This window comes from Micropterus salmoides, unplaced genomic scaffold, assembly GCF_014851395.1.
Source record: "Micropterus salmoides isolate LMB-PRFRI ecotype aquatic unplaced genomic scaffold, ASM1485139v1 Ms_hic_scaffold_2, whole genome shotgun sequence".
NCBI classification, from domain to species: Eukaryota; Metazoa; Chordata; class Actinopteri; order Centrarchiformes; family Centrarchidae; genus Micropterus; species Micropterus salmoides.
Genome location: NW_024041150.1, coordinates 16,969,588 through 16,989,790, shown reverse-complemented (window position 1 = coordinate 16,989,790; position 20,203 = coordinate 16,969,588). Strand labels below are relative to the sequence as shown.

Below are 20,203 nucleotides of genomic sequence, written 5' to 3'. Positions count from 1 at the left end.
ACTGGGAGAACACTGGTAGTTTTTTGTAAATTCAGACGTCAAGCACCCCCATATATTCAAAATGGTTTGATCCTTGTTTCATAACATCTCGGGGTCATCCCTACTAAAATGTTTTTACTATGAACATTAATAAAGCATTCAGATCTGTTAACGTTTTAACCCCACAGTTGATGTATCTTTTAGTGCAGTGGCAGTTGTGGTTTTAAGCAGGATGTATGGGTGTTTGCACTCACAACCCCCTTCAGCCAAATACAGTAACACACTCAACACTCAAACACCTTATCAGGTCAAATTTATGCAACTATATTAAACTTATATTACCCTGCTATTTAAGAGGATAAAAGCATGTTCACTTTTAGGCCTAGCAGTAGTTGATAGAGATAGTCCAGTACAATGCAGGTAAAGTGAACTTTAAATCAGTTCATTTAAGACCTGCAAAGAGGAAATAAAAACATTGTTATGCAAACTTTTACACCTCCGAGAAGGTAAGAGCCTGCTTCAGATCTTGTGTGATCCTGAACGAAAACAAAGTCTGTAGCCTCAGACTGTTCATGATGAAGTCATTATACAAGCTGTCCAGTTCACGTATGATTCCAAAATTCACCATCACCATGTATCTGCTGTGACATTTTTGCCATACCCTACGGCAATGGGTATTTTGGTCTAGAAAACATTCATTTGCTGTTTTGCAGTGATGACCAGAGCCATATCTTTGGGTCATATTAGGAAATAAGTAGACTTCGACGTCTTTTTAAGGAAGCATCTGTGGATGTTTGAAGGGATTTTTTGATAAAATTATAGGTAACTGTAGGTAAAGATAGGTCTAATTAGCTATGTCTAGAAAATCTGAAAATGAGTTGAACTCTTGTAGACTTTTAGGCTCCTCCTCTAGTACCTGTCCAGCATTGTGGTTCTTCATATCAGCAGCAGAGTGAGGATAAATGACGTCACTGGGCTGTTTATTGTAAAAGACCTGCAGCCTTTCTCAGTTGAGTCAAAGATCTTTAGGTAAGCATTAATAATTCCAACAGTATGTAAAGTTATTCTAAAGGTTATGTAGCATATAGATTGTCATCAACAAGGTGACAAGGGGTGTATTTAATTAGTCTACATATAAAAAGAAACAATGTCTCAAAATGTGAACCTTTTCTTTCTGAAAAAACAAACTTGACACCACAGGTGTCAGGGAGCATGTGATCATGTTTCCTATACAGGACATACAGTGTCACTTCAGGGTTGGCCAATCAAATGCATTCTTGTCTCTGAAGAGTGGAGAAACCTTCAAAATTCTTTCATTCAACGCAGCAGTTTGAACACAATGACATCTCCAGTGTTGGCTCTCTGTCTCACATGTTTGTTCTTGGGAAAAATGAGTAAGTTATTATTTTTGTGACTCCAATTTTTATTTGTCAAACTTAATGACCACACCTCATACATCTGTTTCTGATAGTTTTATATTATACAGATTCGCTGAGTTCACCTTACATTAACTCTACATTTACTTATTTATTTATCTCTTTCTCTTTTCACTTCAGCTCAGACTACTAATCTGAAATTGTCTCATCTGTTCCTCAAGAGAGTGGTTTTGTTTCAGTTAAAACTGGGGACAAGTTGACTTTGCAATGTTCCGGTGAGGGTTCTGTTCCTGCAAGGCTTTACTGGTATAAACACACTCTGGGACAGAAACCGAGGGCCATCTCTAGCTTTTACAGTATGAAAGAAATCACACTTTTTATGATGAATTCAAGAATAATCCACGCTTCTCACTGGAGACTGAAAATGGTAAAAACAACTTGATGATCACAGATTTACGCATTTCAGATTCAGCTACTTACTACTGCATTAATTATTCATATACATTACAATTTTCGGAGAGTGTTATTGTCAGTGTAAAGGGTTCAGGTTTGACCGTCCCAGTTTTGGTCCATCAGTCAGCATCTGAGACCATCCAGCCAGGAGGCTCTGTGACTCTGAACTGTACAGTACACACTGGGACCTGTGATGGAGAACACAGTGTCTACTGGTTCAAAAACTCTGAAGAATCTCATCCAGGACTCATTTACACCCATGGAGGCAGGAACGATCAGTGTGAGAGGAAACCCAACACACAAACACAAACCTGTGTCTACAACTTGCCATTGAAGAGCCTGAATCTTTCTCAAGATGAGACCTACTACTGTGCTGTTGCCTCATGTGGACATGTACTGTTTGGAAACGGGACCAAGTTGGACATTGAGCGTAAGTAACTTTAGACAGACAGAGGTGCTGTGTGCTGAACAGATTGTAAAACGCTTTAAGGAAAATGGACGCTCTGTTTCTAATGTCTGACTCTTTACAGATGAGGTGAACTCTCATGTGTTGGTGTATTGCTTGAGTGGAGCTTTGACATTTGCCACCATCCTGGTTGTTTTACTGGCTTTCTCATTGTACAAGACCAACAAGAAAAACAGCTTCCAATCTACAGGTAAATGGTACATTTTATATCTGGCAGTCTGGGCCTTCACTAAATTTGACTTTTGAGTTAAATAACCTTTCCTATGTTTCACAACCAGAGTCTCAAGCAAGATTTCCAGCTCCTTTGACAGCAAATGCAGAGGTGAATTCAGTTTTGATTTAACTGTTAAATTTCCATTCAACTAGCTGTTATATCACCTTGTAGACAACCAAATTGTGATCTACTTTTTATTTGTTGTGTTACCAGGGCTACCAGGACTCAGACAACCTCCATTATGCAGCTCTAAGTGTTGACCTGCCCAACAGATCAAGAAGACAGGAGAACACCAAGAGAGAATGTGTGTACGCCAGTGTGAAGCTGTAGAACAGGATATTTTTCATTTGAGTTGTATGAGTAAGTTGGCAAGATTTCTTAGAATCTCTTTGGAGGTGTAGTGAAGATCTTTCATAAGGTTAAGTAACAGGCACATTTATGTTGTTTTGTTACTTTGTGTTCTAACATGAATCTAAAATTCTAACATTATATTGGCTTAGTAATTTTACCAGCATATTCACAGGACAGATTTTTCGCTGTACAACAAGTTCTTTATGGGCTATGAGAACCACAATTTGTCTTTTCTCCTTAATGGGTTATGAACTTATTATGTGTATTGTTGTGCATTTCCATGTATATTTTGCACTGTTAATGATAAAATAAATGTCATCTATTTATAGAACACTGACCTTTGAAAAATGTGTGGGCATGTGTGTTCAACCCCTGCTAGTAGCACCATGCGTACTGAAGAAAGCATGTGACCGGCTTCATCCATCCCCAGCCAATGGTGCTCTGGCTCAGAGAGTGTCTCCTGGAGCTTCTGTACAGAAGCCCAATCCAGCCTCATCTCCAGTGGACAAGAATTAGCCTGTCCATGGAAGAAAGTACAGGATTCTGATTCTCATTCAAAGAAGCAGGTTTTTAGAGATTTGTGCAGTAGATAACTGTCAAGAGGCTTCCCTTCTTTAAAAGTACCCTGCAACCTGCTAGCCTGACTGACAAGAGACAAAGTGTCAGGAGTTGCTCTGCCTTCTCCCCCATCCTGTTGTTTCTTGTGTTTCCCCCTCCCGGCTGTCTTTGTCTGTCTCTGTCAGTCTGTGTGTGTTGTGGGCGTGTCTTCCTGGCTACTTCTCCAGCTCACCGCCTGCAGCTCCACTCCCTTGAGGCTCATCAGCAATCAACCCACTCCCTTTGCCTGCCTACAGTGTTAGAGTTTGGAGACGCAGCCTGCCAGCCTGCCAGCCTGGAGAGAGCCCTGTCTTCGCTGCAACAACCCCAAATAAACCAGAGACTCCCGCTTCGCCCAGGATAAACCTGTTTACGTTCATCTGCTTCCTGGTCTGCTCTTGAATCCTTTAAACTGAAACCTAACACTAAGTAACCATTACGTTACAGGTTAAACTGAAACAATCTATGTAACACTTCAACAGATGAGATCAACTAAAGTTAAAATAAACTAGAATTCAAATGTTTCTGTCCCATTTCTACTGTTTTCCCAAACTTTTACTAATCATATTCCCAAAAAACTGTAGAAAAGGGCTGCTCCAATGGTCAAAAAGGTGACGACTCAACAAAGTGGAAAAATTGTCATTTTCAGTTGTGGTGGGAAAAACATGGGTGGTCAAAATAAAGAACAGCTAAAAAGGGAGAAATACAACACAAAAATATCTTACTTGGTTTTTGTCTCACTGCACAGAAGAGAAATTATTCCCATGTTTACTTGCATTCAGACAATTGGACTACTCAAGGTGGTTAAATGATTGCCGTTGGTTGTGTAAGGATAACAAAGGCTGTGCATGGTCAACACAGAGCTATAGATATAGATAAAGATAACATCTGTGTCTAACCCAACAGTCAGAACCTGGAAATATAAGTTTGAACACACTAAAAGTAGCTGGGACTTTTTAGCTGAAAGACACACCAGCATGAAGCCTTACCAAGTCCAAGTTAAAGTATTATAGAAATACCACAGAAAATGAACATTTTACACAGGTTTTTCTAAGGAGATGTCTAAGCAGGGTTTTTGTCTTTAAAAAAAAGGGGGCTGCTGCTGCATCACTCCATATTATCCAGTAGCTTTACACAGACATGTTTTTTTATTGGTAGATCATGGACTTCTTAGTTGAAGTTAGATATCATTATTTTCAGAATTTTATTGGCTACACAAAGTGCCGGTCATCGTCACAATTGGTTGCAATTGGCCTGGCTTACCCACAAAATAACAGGGGCTGGCGCTTCCTCACAGCCCAGGCTCTCGTTGGCCATTGTAGACTGTGGACAGGACATGTGAGCTCCTATTGGGTCAAATTAGGTGTCAATCGAAAGGTCAGAGTTCAGCCATTTTAAAATCAAGATATGGCAATTGTTCCAAAACGGTTACTGTTATAATGAAATATTGCTTGAGTTGTATCAGTTTTGATGGTTAGGTCTGGCAGAGGCGCTGACTGTACCCGCTGTTGTGATTATATTTTGAAATGGTTAGCATTAGTCGAATCACATGGATTTTAGCTTTCCAATGGTGTATCATAAGAGTATACATAGCAGTTCTGTGCACATACCAAAGGCTGCCACCAGGGCCCAACAGTCCGCAGGTGTCAGAATGTTAAGAGGTTAACTGTGCCACCAACTACCACCAACTTGCAATGAATGGCAAACCTGCTGCCAGCCAAGGTTTCTGTCGACTTCAACTCTAGCTGGTCACATTTTTTTTCCATCTTTGGATAATATCTCTCCCAGCTATGAGCCATCATTGTTTAGTTACCAAAGCAAAATGGAACAGGAAGAGTTAACATTGAGATCACTGGTCTCTGTTACTGGTTTCAGACCAGTTTTCCATCTGTATTTGGTGCACTGCCGCTATTTAATGAATGACCAACAAACTAAAATTTTCATACGATCATTAATATCAATGCACAACTAATGATTCTCACTCGCACATTGTGCATGTACGGTAACACTCAACATTAGCTCAGAGGAGTCTGGAAGCTCAGAGGAGTTTGAAAACTTTTCAGAGGAGTCTGAAAACTGGTTGATAAAGAAAGGACGGCGCTGACAATGGAAGAGCTGAGGTTCCATCCATCTATCCATCGTCAACCGCTTATCCTGCGTACAGGGTCACGGGGAGAGCTGAGGTTAGTAAAGTAAATTAGGGATGTAATCTTTTTAAAGGTTCAGTGTGTAGGTTTTAGTGGCATCTAGTGGTTAGGGTTATGAATTGCAACCAGCGGTTCACGGTACATTCACGTGCTGCTCGGATAGTCCCATTTTCCGAGTTGTGAAGTCGTGTGACTTCAGTGTGTGTTCATGTGCTCTTAAGTCGGAATGTGGAATCAACACAGACAAAAAAGATTCTGATTATTCCAGCTACGCATGAATGCACCGCTCACCCCTCCCTTTCCAAGCGTGCAGTATCCGACATGCTCTGTCAGGGATACGCAAGTCTCGAGAGTCCTGAGACTTGACTTTACTCAGTTAGGAACCTTCCTAAGCAAAAAATACTTTTCAACTGCAGCCCGTGCTTTTCAGGACCTGATTAGCTGGTAGTCCTTCACTAGGTACTGCGCAGGCACAACTCCAAACGAAGATCAAATTGAAGTGAGATGCTTCACTCTGTACATCTCAACACACAGGGTTAAAACAAGTGCTGTACCTAAGAATTTCCATAATTTCACCACTTTAATATCTCTGAATGGGGCAGGCTTTGTGGCTTTCAGCAGGATGTAGGGGAGAAGTACCACATTTCCAAAAATGTTATGTAATCATAGAATACTGGTTTGAATACTACTAAACTTCAATACTACTGACACCAAGACAAAACATCACATAAAAATAAAATGACACATTTAAAAAATAACTTTTAACCAGAAGAATTAGAGTGTAGTAGTGACAATTACCTGAAACATGTTAAAAAGAAAATGAAAAAGAAAACAATGTGGTCACTTTAAAGTCAAAAGTCTGTCCAACTTTACCCTAGTGGTATCTATTTGCATTTACTTCCTCCTGCCAAATCCCTGGTGCAATGGAAATAAATCACATTTTGGTTTGTAGTAAGTAATTTAATCCAAAAACATTCAAAAGAACTTCGAAGAACAGTGTCCTGATTATTCTACATAATCCACATTTTGATTATATGAAAGGATTCTATTGTTTGTTTGAGCTCCTCACAGCAGCCTCTTCTCTTCACCAAATATAGGCGACAGTGAACCATGTTTCCTATATAGGACACAGAGTGTCACTTCAGGTTGGCCAATCAAACACAATGTTGCCTCTGAAGAGTGGAGAAAAGAGAGAACGTTCTTTCCACTCAAGACAGCAATTCGAGCACAATGACATATCCAAACATTGTTTTCTATCTGACATGTTTGTTCTTAGGGGAAAGAGGTGAGTTGTGTTTTTGTGATTCCAACTTGTACAGAGTATTTTCACTCCTCGTACAAATGTTTTAAATATTTTTTAATGTAAGATGAATTGTTCATTTGTTTTGTCTCTCCTTTCACTTCAGCTCAGGGGACTAATCCGAATTCATTCTCATCTCAACGTCAAGAGAGTAGTTTTGTATCAGCTAATGTGGGTGAAAGCTTGACTTTGCAATGTTTCTTTGAACCTGATGGTGCTACAAGGATTTACTGGTACAAGCAAAGTCTGGGACAGAAACCGAGGCTCATCTCTACCCTGTATGTGTTCAATAAAAATGGCACTTTTCATGAGGAGTTTGAGACCAACCCACGCTTCACACTGGACACTGAAGTTGGGAGAAATCACTTGAAGATAACAGATTTGCACACTTCAGACTCAGCTGCTTACTTCTGTGCAAGACGGGTCTTACTGACTATAGAATTTGCAGCGGGAACGATTGTTCATGTAAAGGGTTCAGGTTTGACCGTCCCAGCTTCGGTCCATCAGTCAGCATCTGAGCCCATCCAGCCAGGAGGCTCTGTGACTCTGAACTGTACAGTACACACTGGGACCTGTGATGGAGAACACAGTGTTTACTGGTTCAGAAAATCTGAAGAATCTCATCCAGGACTCATTTACACCCATGGAGGCAGGAACGATCAGTGTGAGAGGAATTCCAACACACAAACACACACCTGTGTCTACAACTTGCCAATGGAAAGTCTGAATCTTTCTCATGCTGGGACCTACTACTGTGCTGTGTCCTCATGTGGACACATACTGTTTGGAAACGGGACCAAGCTGACATTGAAGGTGAGTAACTTTCCAACAAAAGTCGTTACATCTTAAAAATAGTTATCATGTGAGAAAATCTCCAATGTCATCTGATTGACTCTTTACAGATGCGCCGGACTCTCTTGTCTTGGTGTATTTCTTGAGTGGAGCTTTGGGATTGACCACCATCCTGGTTGTTTTGCTGGCTTTCTTAGTTTGCATGATGAACAAGAGAAACAGCTACTCGGGTACAGGTGTTTAAAACTTTTTAAATCTGACAGTTTATTGACTTTGGCTTTCAAATCATAGCAGATAATAATAGCATTTTTTGTGTTTCACATCCAGACTCTCAAGCAAAGATTCATGCTCCCTCCACAGTAGATGCAGAGGTGAATTCATTGTGTTTAGAATAACATTCAAACATCGTTTTATTTTAATTATTTTGTTGACATTTTGAAATATTTCTGTCCATAAACATGTTGTTAACAACTTTTTAAATATTGTGTTACCAGAGCTACCAAAATGAAGACAGCCTCCATTATGCTGCTCTAAATGTTAATCTGCCCACCAGATCAAGAAGACAGAGGAACGACACCAAGAGTGAATGTGTGTACTCCAGTGTGAAGCAGTAAAACTGGACATGTTACATTTATACTTAGTGAGTAAGATGGCAAGTTCATCGAATCATTTTGAACATGTTTTGTACATTTACATGTAGATCTTGAAATAAAAATCTTTTTCTATCATTCTTGTGGTCTGCAGTCAAAAGATGAGATCTCTCTGTGCTTTGGTACGGCAAACATCTGTTTATAGCTTCCTTGTGGTAAAGTTTAGTGACCTACACATTTAGGGTCCTCTACTCTCTTTATTTTGTCTGTTTAAAGGTTTAAAAATGCTTATAGGATAAAATGCCTAAAAGCTGCTCTTGGGCAATGAAGACCGTGATGTTATTTTATGATGTGATTTATCAGTGATATTTGTGGTAGCATTTGCATTTTATTCTTAATGGTTCTTAATTTAATTATTTGCATTGTGGATTTCCATGAACATTTTGGGTGAAATAAGATTAAATAAATCAAATCTATTCATGGAGTACTTTGACTATGTTTGTGCGCTTTTGTGCAGTCCCTGCTACTGTAGGGCTTTGTCACGCATGATTGGCTCTTGGGACTGTGTGTACTGGAGAAAGCATGTGACTTAACTCACCCATGTCCATTGTCAACCCAGGAGAAATTAAAGCACATTGTACCTGCCTTTGGACAACTGGCTGCAGATTCATCTTGGGAAGCTCTGGCCGGGAAGAACTGCATGTTTTTTGAATTTACAAAAATTTCGTGCTCTCACGAAAATAGGCTGGTTTGGAAAGATTTGTCCAACAGCTACGTTTAACATCAACATGAGACATGTACTGTTTACCTTCTTAGTTTACCAAACAAAGTACAGCTGAGGCTGATAGGAATGTCATTAGTGTTACAGGTATTTATTAATCAAATAATCAAATTATCAATTTTAATTTTAATGAATTTTTATTTAACCAGGTAAGACCCATTGAAATCAGTGATCTCTTTTACTTGGGTGACCTGGCCAAGACAGCGGCATAAAAGGTTTCAGACAAGAGCAGTACCACATATAAACATATAACAAATAATATAAGATATACTGTATATATACATAATCCATCCATCCATCCATCATCAACCACTTATCCTGCGTACAGGGTCACAGGGGGCTGGAGCCAATCCCAGCTGACACTGGGTGAAAGGCGGGGTACACCATGGACAGGTCGCTGTACATACACATCAAAAAACTATGCACAGTGACAAGTACCAGCTGCACCATTCATCATCATACTCATGATTTCTTTAAGTCCGACATGGAGACCAATTTTCTTCAGGTGAGGTAATAAAAGTTCACACTCATCCTCACCATGACTGTACAAAATGTCAAATCAAATAACTATGGGATATTTATTAAAAAATTAATAAATAAAATCAACCTAGTAGTACTGGCACATCTCTACTCTTTAGCACACCGTCACTTTTTCTTACACACTTCTCACAAACTGCCGGTAGCAGAGCTGGGCGGCTCAGACCCTGCATATTACACAAAGGCCCGCTTCAAAGAGGGTGTCAGTGTTTACAACTTCTATGAGAGGATGAAGCTGCAGTTATTTTTCTTGCCAGCAGCTGCTGCCGGCGCTGTTCTGTGACCTGTGAAAAGAGAGAGTAAAATACAACTATTTATTATGTTTGATAAAAGCCTACAGGCAACGGTATTTATAAAGTGCAACTCGGATAAGATAACCATTCAAAATTAAACTTGCACATTCCTGCAGTAACCTCTGTGCAGACCTGTCCAGACAATATAAGGGGGTGATGGCGATGACAATATATGGTTTATAATATTGAACTTAAAATGTAGATTACCTGGACATACTGAGCAATGTAAATGCACATTTCTCATATATATGTAGTATTTTATATTTGGGCCTGATGCAGCTCATAAGATTAATAAGATTATTAGTGTTAGTGTTAGTAGTGGAGTTACCTATAATTTACAGGTGCTATGCTTACGTGTGTCATTAAATGAGATGCTGTATCATTAGCTAGTGTATGTACAGACTCAGGTGAGTTAATATAATTAAGTTAATAGTTTATTTATACCTCATTCTGTTCTGTAGTCTACTTACTCTTAGACTGACAGATGGAGCAAACTGTTTTAAAGGAGGAAGGATTGTAGTGAACTTACAATAATTTTTAATAATTTTATTGTATTTTCTCTAGTAATTGAAATGGTTGTCACCCCGGTTAAATAAATGTACGCTGTGAACATCAGTGATATCTCCTTTTTTTATTTACTGTAGAAATTCAGAATGTAATTAATGAGTAGCTGAGACTGGCCAATACACATGCAACACATGAATAAAAGAATAACTGGCACGTAATGTTTTCCACTTCAAGCACTGCACGTCATGCAAGTTTGACACTCACTTACACTTCTGCATTATCACTGAGACCTTGGACCAAAGCAGTAGTGACTATGGGAGCAACGGTGTTTTTTCTTGACCAACTTGAAGAATCCATTATTGATTTGGTATTTTCATTTATTAGGCAATTATATTAAATTATCATACCACTGGGGCGGGGGGCGGTTGTATCAGTGGGACGGGGAAACCCAACACACAAACCTGTGTCTACAACTTGCCAATGGAAAGTCTGAATCTTTCTCATGCTGGGACCTACTACTGTGCTGTTGCCTCATGTGGACACATACTGTTTGGAAACGGGACCAAGCTGGACTTTGAAGGTAAGTAACTTTCTAAGAGAAGTTGTTTCATCTTAAAAATAGCTGTGATTACATCCTAACTAAGCTTTTTTTTTTCAGTAGCCAGTTCATACTTTTGACATGCCTCTGCCCAGGGTTTAAATGGGAACAAAATTTGGCCATGGCAATTTTCTTCTGGGCCACATTTAGTAAACACAGGAAGACTTTCTAAGCCTAAACTTTTTCCTGGCTCTGCTTTATGTGAAACCATCCACCAACCATCAAAGTCTAACGTATTGCTAAGTTTGCTCTGAATTACTACGAGAAAAAGTATATTGAATCAGAGCAGCTGAGCAGATTCCATGCTGCTACAATCTGAGCGGTCCACAGCAACCCATGCAGATAGGTTGTTGATGTCTGGACACCAGTCTGAACTGAACACTTTCAAATAGTGCAGACAGCCTGTCGTAACTGATTTGAGAAACAAATATGATTTCAGCCCAGGAGGAGTCAGTTGTATCCTTACAGACACTGCCTGTACAATTAATTAGGCAAATGTATACCTCAGGATTCATTTTATTGTTCAACAAACACAATGCTCTCAGTTAATTCAAAATATTACTGAACCTCAAACCTGAATGGTTAACTAAGGAAAAGTGAGTTTTGTCTTGCTCAGGAGAAAGTGACCAATATAGCAGCCCTTCTTTTCAATAACTGCCATGACCCTTCAATCCATGGAGTCTGTCAGTGTCTTGATCAGTTCACCATTAACCTTCGCTGAAATAGTAACCAGAGCCTCCCAAATACTGTTCAAACAGGTGTATTTTCTTCCCTGACTTTAAATCTCACGTTTGAGAACGACCCACAAGTTCTCAATAGGATTCAAGTCAAGAGAGGAAGGGGGCCAGGTCATTATTCGGGCATCTTTGAGGCCCTTGCTGTCTAGACAAGCAGTGGAAAACTTGGAGGCGTGTGATGGGAACATTGTCCTGCATAAAGATCTTCTTGAATGCTGAGGACTTCTTCCTGCACCACTGCTTGAAGAAAGTATCTTCCAGAAACTGTCAGTAGGTTATGGGGTTGAGTTTAGTCCATCTTCAACCTGAAAAGGTCCAACTATCTCATCCTTAATGATAGCAACTCATACCAGTACCCCTCCTGTACCTTGCAGGCGCATGAGTCGAAATGTTGCCCTGTGTCCATCGGTGATCCAACGATGGGCCCATCCGTCTGGTCCATCAAGAGTTACTCTCATTTCATCTCTCCATAAAAGCTTTGAACAATCGGCTTCAGGTATTTCTTTGCCCAGTGGTGGTCGTGCTTCATCCTTCCTGACATTGGTTTCCGGATATGATGGCACTGGAGGATAATGGGTACCTGGTAGCTTCATGTTTAATTCTACTCAAGTCTTTTGCAGTTAATTTGTGCCTTTTCTTCTCCGAGAGCTTTTTGCACCACAGTTGACTATTAGCAACAAAACGTTTGATTGTCTGTTGGTCACGCTTCAAAAATTTAACTATTTCAAGAGTGATGCATCGGTCTCAAAAACATATTCAATTTTTGACTTTGTCAGTTAAATCACTTTTTTGGTCTATTTTACCTGAGCTAATGAAAATGCCTAGAAATCATGCACACCGTCATATAAGGTGTTTGGAGTTGGAAAATGTGCATAGAAATAAGGATTCACTCAGCATACCTACCTAATAATTGTGCATAGTGTAAGGATAAACTACTTAAAATCATTACAAAAGGATTAATTTTGTTTATGAAGTCCATTAATGATGAGCAGACTTGTAACTGGTGATTATACTGTCTATTAAGATAATTTTTCTTTCACTGATTTCCATTGTCATGTAATGCCAAGATGAGAATCATTTATGTTCTTCATATATCTCTCACCATTTGATTCTTTTCAAGGAAGAAACTGACACTGTAGGTGGAAGTGAACATGTGATCATGTTTCCTACAGTATATGGGGCTTACAGTATAGTGTCATCTCTGATTGGCCAATCAAATACAGTCTTGTCTTTTAAGAGTGGAGAGAGCATCAGGAGGTTTTTCATTCAACACGGCAGTTTGAACACAATGACACCTGCTATGGTTGCATTCTATCTCGCATGTGTGTTCTTGGGGAAAATGGGTGAGTTGTGATTTTGTGGTTCAAATTTGAATCTTTTGGAGTGCATGGTCCCTTCTCGTAACATCATCATCATCGAATCATTTTATATGTGTTGGTTATAATATACTTTCTGTTCAAGAAATTAATTGTTTTTTTGTTTTGTTTCTTTTTATTTCAGCTAAGGCAAATGAACTGAAAGTGTCCTCATCTGTGCGCCAAACGAGTGGTTTTGTATCAGTTTATGTTGGTGATGAGGTTACTTTGCAATGTTTCTATGAAGGTAATGTAGCAAGGCTTTACTGGTATAAACAAACTCTGGGACAGAGACCAAGGCTCATCTCTACTTTCTACAAGTACGATAAAAATGGAACTTTTCATGATGAATTCAAGAACAATCCACGCTTCACACTGGATACTGCAACAGGTCAAAATCACTTGAAGATCTCAGATTCACGTGTATCAGACGCAGCTACTTACTACTGCGCAAGTAGCTTTACATATATTTTTGAATTTGCAGAGGGCACTACTGTCAGTGTAAAGGGTTCAGGTTTGACCGTCCCAGTTTCAGTCCATCAGTCAGCATCTGAGCCCATCCAGCCAGGAGGCTCTGTGACTCTGAACTGTACAGTACACACTGGGACCTGTGATGGAGAACACAGTGTTTACTGGTTCAAAAACTCTGAAGAATCTCATCCAGGACTCATTTACACCCATGGAGGCAGGAACAATCAGTGTGAGAGGAAACCCAACACACAAACCTGTGTCTACGACTTGCCATTGAAGAGCCTGAATCTTTCTCATGCTGGGACCTACTACTGTGCTGTGTCCTCATGTGGACACATACTGTTTGGAAACGGGACCAAGCTGGATTTGGAAGGCAAGTAACTTTCTAAGAGAAGTTTGTTCATCTTAAAAATAGCTGTGATTACATCCTATCCCATTACATAAGATGAACACTGAGTGAAAAAATCTCCAATGTCTTCTGATTGAATCTACAGATGCGCGGGACTCTCTTGTCTTGGTGTATTTCTTGAGTGGGGCTTTGGGATTGACCACCATCCTAGTTGTTTTGCTGGCTTTCTTGGTATACAAGATAAACAAGCGAAATAGCTACTCAGGACCAGGTATTTAAAACTCTTTATATCTGACAGCTTGTATTTGGCTTTCAAATCATAGCAGATAATAATAGCCTTTTTTGTGTTTCACATCCAGACTCTCAAGCAAAGATTCATGCTCCCTCCACAGTAGATGCAGAGGTGAATTCATTGTGTTTAGAATAACATTCAAACATCGTTTTATTTTAATTATTTTGTTGACATTTTGAAATATTTCTGTCCATAAACATGTTGTTAACAACTTTTTAAATATTGCGTTACCAGGGCTACCAAAATGAAGACAGCCTCCATTATGCTGCTCTAAATGTTAACCTGCCCACCAGATCAAGAAGACAGAGGAACGACACCAAGAGTGAATGTGTGTACTCCAGTGTGAAGCAGTCAAATTCATAGAATCATTTTGAACATGTTTTGTACATTTACATGTTGATCTTGAGATAAAAATCTCCTTTCTATCTTCCTTGTGGTCTGCCGTCAACAGATGAGTGCTCTCGGTGCTTTGGTATGGTAAAGAAGGCCAGATTAATTTATGTGCATTATGCATTTCCATGAACATTTTGTGTCAAATAAGATTAAATAAATCAAATCTATTTATGGAGTACTTTGACAATGTTTGTGTGCTTTTGTTCAGTCCCTGCTACTGTAGGGCTTTGTTATGCATGATTGGCTCTTGGGACTGTGTGTACTGGAGAAAGCATGTGACTTAACTCACCCATGTCCATTGTCAACCCAGAAGAAATTAAACATTTCAGCACATTTATCTGCCTTTGGAAATCTTGGGAAGATCTGGTCAGGAAGAACTCTTGGACTCTTTTTTCTGAATTGACAAGATGGGGTGCTCATATCAAAATAGGCTGGTTTGGAAAGATTTGTCCAACAGCTATGTTGGACGAATAGACTCATCAACATGAGACATGTTTACCATCTTAGTTTACCGAACACAAAGAACAGCTGAGGCTGATGGGAACGTCACCAGATTTCCAGATATTTAGTCCTAAATCAAAGCACTGGACACATTTAAATCATTTTTTAAAATTTTATTTAACCATCTTTTATATTACCCATCTTTAACCAAGACCTAATGAGAGAATTTATCTGTTTTACAAGGGTGATCAGCAGCATAAAATGGTTAAATACATGAACAACACCACAAGATATACTGTACATATACATATTGAATAAATTAACGAAACTTTAGAAGAACTACTGACAGTGACAAGTCCCAGCCGCGCCATTCATCATCATACTCATAATTGTTTTAATTCAGTTAAATTAAATTTTATTTATTTATATATCACCAAATCACAACAACAGTTATCTCACAGCGCTTTTCATAAAAGAGCAGGTCTAAGCTAGTTGATTTTGCCTCGTTGCTGGTTTGGCTGGTGTTGCACGGCGGCCGGGGGGCGCGCTGGGCATGGGGGATGTCGGCTGGCGCCGGCGGCCTTAGTTTTTTCCGGCGGTTGGGGGGACGGCGGACTTTTATTGGCGGGTGCACGGTGACCTGCGCGGCGCGTTTGCTGCAGGGCTGGGACTTGCTGCTGGTGTTTCTCTCCGCTCGTGTTGTTCCGTTTGCTCTCTTTCGTTTGCCCGACCTCGCACGCGGGATTCGCGGGGGCTGCTGGGCATGGGTGTCGCCGTACTCGCGCAGTGTGCGCGTTGGGCTCGTCACTTGTGCATTGGTGTTGATGATTGCGTGGCATTTGGGCATTTTGGTTGTTTGCTGCGCGGCGGTGGGGTGCTGGGTGGGGGGGGGGGGGGGGGGGGGAGCACTGGTCTATGTTGTGTGCGCGCCGCGGTCGGTCCGGGCGCTGCTCTTCCGCGGGTTACGCTTTTTGCGTTCCGTCGGCATTACGTTGTCAACTGGCATTTGGGTCGGGGTCTTCTGCGTTTGCATCGCGGTGCATCTGGGAGTCTTTTTTTTTTTTTATTTGATTTATTCTTTTTCTTTCCTCCACCCCTATTGGCTACTGGGGTTCTTGCCTGCCTGTTACAGTCGTGGCGTCCCACTCTCACTAACAACTACATTCTTTAACAGGCTTATGCGCACACACATGTACATACACACACATACAGACACATTCACCCACACGCACACAGACACACACAGACACAAACAAACTTAGGTTGTCCCTGGTAGAATTATTCCTGATGCCTTTCTTTCAGTTACTTATTTAAATTAATTATTATTCCAGCTCTCGTGGCTGTGTTGTGTTGCTTATTTAGTGTGTGTGACTGTTTCTTGTTTTCATTGTTCTCTTAGTTGTCTTAATATGTCATTATATGTCAGCTGTTTATTGCTGCTGTTCGGCTGGTTGTCTTTTACTATTATTATTATTTTTATTGTTTGTTTTTGTTTGTGTTTGTTTGTTTGTTGTTGTTTTTCTCCTCCCCAAGCCCCCCTCTCTGTTCTATTGCAGGTTTCGTTGCTTTCTGCAATTGGTGTTTCCCACAGCTTTTCCCTGTTGTCCCCACCTTCCATCCCCGTTTCCCCCTTCTCTTACATGTGTTGTCCTTTCTCTGTGCTGTCTGTTTGTGCCCCCCCATCCCCGTGTCTGCCCCCTGTCCGGCCCGGTGACAAATCAATACATAATTAAATAAATAATAAAATAGACAAAGGAGTATTTTAATACTCTCTTGTTAAAGTAAAATCTGTCTGGCACAATATGGTATCCAGTCATTATACTCTATACCAGGCTGCTGGGCAGGACAGGTTTAAAAAAAAAAAAAAAAGAAAAGAAAAAAAAAACTAAATGAAGAATGGAGACAGAGGGGTAGAGGTGATCTTTCCACAGCTGTAAGTAATGTTAGCTACTGCCATTATTGTGTCACAGTAGTTGCAGATGCAAAGAACATTATCTATTGTAAACTTTGTGCAACCAGAAAAAGCAGCACAGCAACGTGAAACTTATAGAAATAAACTCTGGTATTCTGTCGCTGCTGCCAGTGATGCTTGGAAGCGATGGTAGGCTACGTAACGTTTCATAAAATCACTGAATACTGCTCTTACAGCCTAATACATGTGCAGAAAAACAGTAACTAAGTTCAAAAGTCAGGATTTAGCCTACTTGCTTAATTTTTTAAATCTCAGCCAGTGGCATCGAGAAATTTTAGGCCTTTATGTTTTGTAAAAACCACAGGCTACTCCTTGTCGCTGTAATGGATACGATATTTGGTTATTTAAAAAGTCGGGAGAGACTGCTTTGTACGGGCGGTGGGGGGGTCGTCCTTATGTTAAAGGTTTTGGCACGTTATAAATGAATTTCTTGTGAATGGTTGTGACGGGGTTTATATGTAAAGGCCTTTTCATACAGCTTGGATCCATGGGATAAATCAACAGACAGGCCCACAAGTGCTTCGCAAATCAACGCCAGGCACTCAATGCGTAGTAACCATAGCAATGGCTCTGTGTACTACAGGGCGCAATCCCGTGAATATGTTGCGTCCCCTCTCATCTCACGCACACACCCGCCCGCTATCAGAGTTGAAGGGGCTTGAACTTATTCCTACAGTTTATCAATAGACAGAGACTGATCTGGCTTTTTAATCTGAGTTTCAATTAGGCCACCAGGTCTTAAACAGGCAACGACCTCTGCTGCTGTCTCAACTAATTTGAAAGTTAGTAGTTATATTATTTAGTTATAGACTCATGTTGCATGTTGCACATTTAGCGGTTGAAGTTTTGAAAAAAATATTACCGTAAAACTTTGAAATATAGCCCGGGCTTTTATTTGCTAAAATCACTGAATTGACCCTGCTTTTATTTGGGACAGGCCTTTAATTCTTTTTGCACAAAACTGAAACTACTATGAAACAGTTTATATATTTCAAACTGAATAATACTTATGTAAAAATGATCAAATAAATACACATCATTCATTTGATCTAGCTCCAACAGACAGCCTATACGCTTTTATTTTGAAGGCAGCAACCTAATGAAAACAACAACATGGTGCAGGATGAGAGAAGTTAGCAGACCGAGAGCGGTGGACTTCACCTGACAGGATTCACAACTTGGATAAATTTTTCTGAAAAGCTGTTTTGATTCTTTTGGTCACACAAAAGACACCAACAACTTCAGTCTCTCCATCAACAACCACATCCTGTCTCCATCCCCAAATATCTGCAACCTCAGAGTCATCTTTGACAGCAACCTCACTTTTGAACACCACATTAACCATATCACCAGGACTGCCTTCTTCTACTTCAATAATCTCAATAATCGTCTCCGCCCATCACTCACCTTCTCTGCTGCCGAAACCTGTATCCCCACCTTCATTACATCCAGAATTGACTACTGCAGTAGCATCTGCTATGGTTCATCTAACAAAGCCCAAAATAAACTTCAGTACATGCAAAACTCTGCTGCTTGCCTCCTCACCCACTGACTCCCTGTTCCCAATGCATTCAGTTCCTCCTCCTCAACCACAAAGCCCTCTATAACCAGGCCCCTTCCTACCTCACACACCTGTTTGTCAGGGGGGTGATGTGTGGAGGAAGTTTGAGGACCCAGGTCCAGTTCATTTATTCATTTAGCTGCCGATTTTATCCAAAGCGACTTACAATTGCTATTTATGTCAGAGGTCGCACAGACCAACTAGGGGTTAAGTGTCTTGCTCAGAGACAGGTGGATGTGTCGCAGTGGGGAGTTGAACCTGGGTCTCTCACAGCGCCATCACCACCCCAGTTCAGAGGTTTATTAAAGAAATTAAAGGTGTACACAGTGGCAGAATTCAAGAATCCAAAAATAACAACTGTCCAAACAAAACAAGTAATCCAAAGGAAATCTAAAATCCAAATCCACACAAAACAAGCACGGAGGGAAACGAGCAGGCAGTGGACATCACACAAGACAGATTATGACAAGCTACAATGACCAGACACAGAGGGAAACACAGGCAATATATAAACAGGGTTAATGAGCTGGGAGGGAATACACAGGTGAGAGACATGAGGACCTAATCAAGGACAACAGACACACAGGTAGGCAGAGAGAAAGCAGGGGAAACAGACAGGACCAAACCTAAATGCAGAATACAAACTGAACATTAAATAGACGAAAACTAAACACAACAAGAAACAAGCATACTGAACGCTGAACACCAGAACAACACTTAGCAGACCAGAAAACTAATAATACAAATAACGAACCAGGAGTGAATACAAAGACATGGAACTAAGACACAGAAATAAAATGCAGGACTAAAACTAAGATTTGAGACAGGTACTAAGTAAACTAAACTGAACAAATCAGACAGGCAGACGAACTGAGCAGGAGGGCCAGACACTTCGGGGCGGACGACCTGGTGGTTGACTCAACAGGCAGAACAGGTCAGGGGGTCGCCTTCGTGGCCAACACAGAGGGCGGGAACACTCTTGTGGCCGAGCAGGAGGCCAGCAAGCACAAAGTGTCTCGGGGAGCCTGGCAGGAGGCTGGCGAACCCAAATTCCCTCAGGAAGTCTCTCATGGGGCCGAGCAGGAGGCGGGCGAACACAAAGTTTCTCAGGGGGCTGGCAGGAGACCGGCGAGCCCAAAGTCCCTCAGGAAATCTCTCAGGGGGCCAGACAGGAGACCGGCAAACACGAAGTCTCTCGGGGGGCTAGCGAAGACGAAGTCCGGTGTCAGTCGGACCACCAATGAGGGACCAGAAACAGGTGTCGGTTGGACGACCAACTGGGCTCTGGAGCAGCTCCACCTCTGTGCCGCAGGCTGGCTTTGCCGTAGTGGTGCTGGGCTGCTTTGTCCATATGTGCAGGGTGGTCACCATCTCTGTCTCTGTCACCAGGCAGCAAAGTAGACGTATAGGGGATGGCGATAGGGGCGTAGGGCTTGTCAGCAGCGAGGACGAGGAACCAGGTGACGACATGGGTGAGGAGCTGGGTACGCAAACAGCATGTATGCGACGGCGGGATCCATGTCGCCCTCCAGACGGCTTCTCTGGAGGTGGATCAGACAAGGACCCTAGGGGATGACTAGCCATCAGGCTAGTGCATTGGCAGCTAGCTGACTTGCTACCAGGCTACCTGGGGTGACAGAGCTTTCACCAT

The 20,203-nt window shown here is 41.1% G+C and overlaps 2 protein-coding genes and 1 pseudogene across 2 annotated transcripts; all 3 read left to right on the top strand.

Moving 5' to 3' along the window:
* Positions 1–1,318: 1,318 nt before the first annotated feature.
* LOC119911474 lies at positions 1,319–3,942 on the top strand (annotated as a pseudogene).
* A 2,803-nt stretch (positions 3,943–6,745) lies between these two features.
* On the top strand, positions 6,746–8,773 carry LOC119911560. The gene is made up of 5 exons (XM_038730464.1): positions 6,746–6,868; positions 6,990–7,700; positions 7,786–7,905; positions 8,003–8,046; positions 8,170–8,773. The coding sequence occupies exons 1-5, from the start codon at positions 6,814–6,816 to the stop codon at positions 8,287–8,289; spliced, it is 1,050 nt and encodes a 349-aa protein (XP_038586392.1). The 5' UTR covers positions 6,746–6,813; the 3' UTR covers positions 8,290–8,773.
* A 3,869-nt stretch (positions 8,774–12,642) lies between these two features.
* Positions 12,643–14,757, top strand: LOC119911558. The gene is made up of 5 exons (XM_038730461.1): positions 12,643–13,061; positions 13,219–13,917; positions 14,039–14,164; positions 14,253–14,296; positions 14,420–14,757. Exons 1-5 carry the CDS (start codon positions 12,878–12,880, stop codon positions 14,546–14,548), a joined length of 1,182 nt encoding a protein of 393 aa, XP_038586389.1. The 5' UTR covers positions 12,643–12,877; the 3' UTR covers positions 14,549–14,757.
* Positions 14,758–20,203: the final 5,446 nt, after the last annotated feature.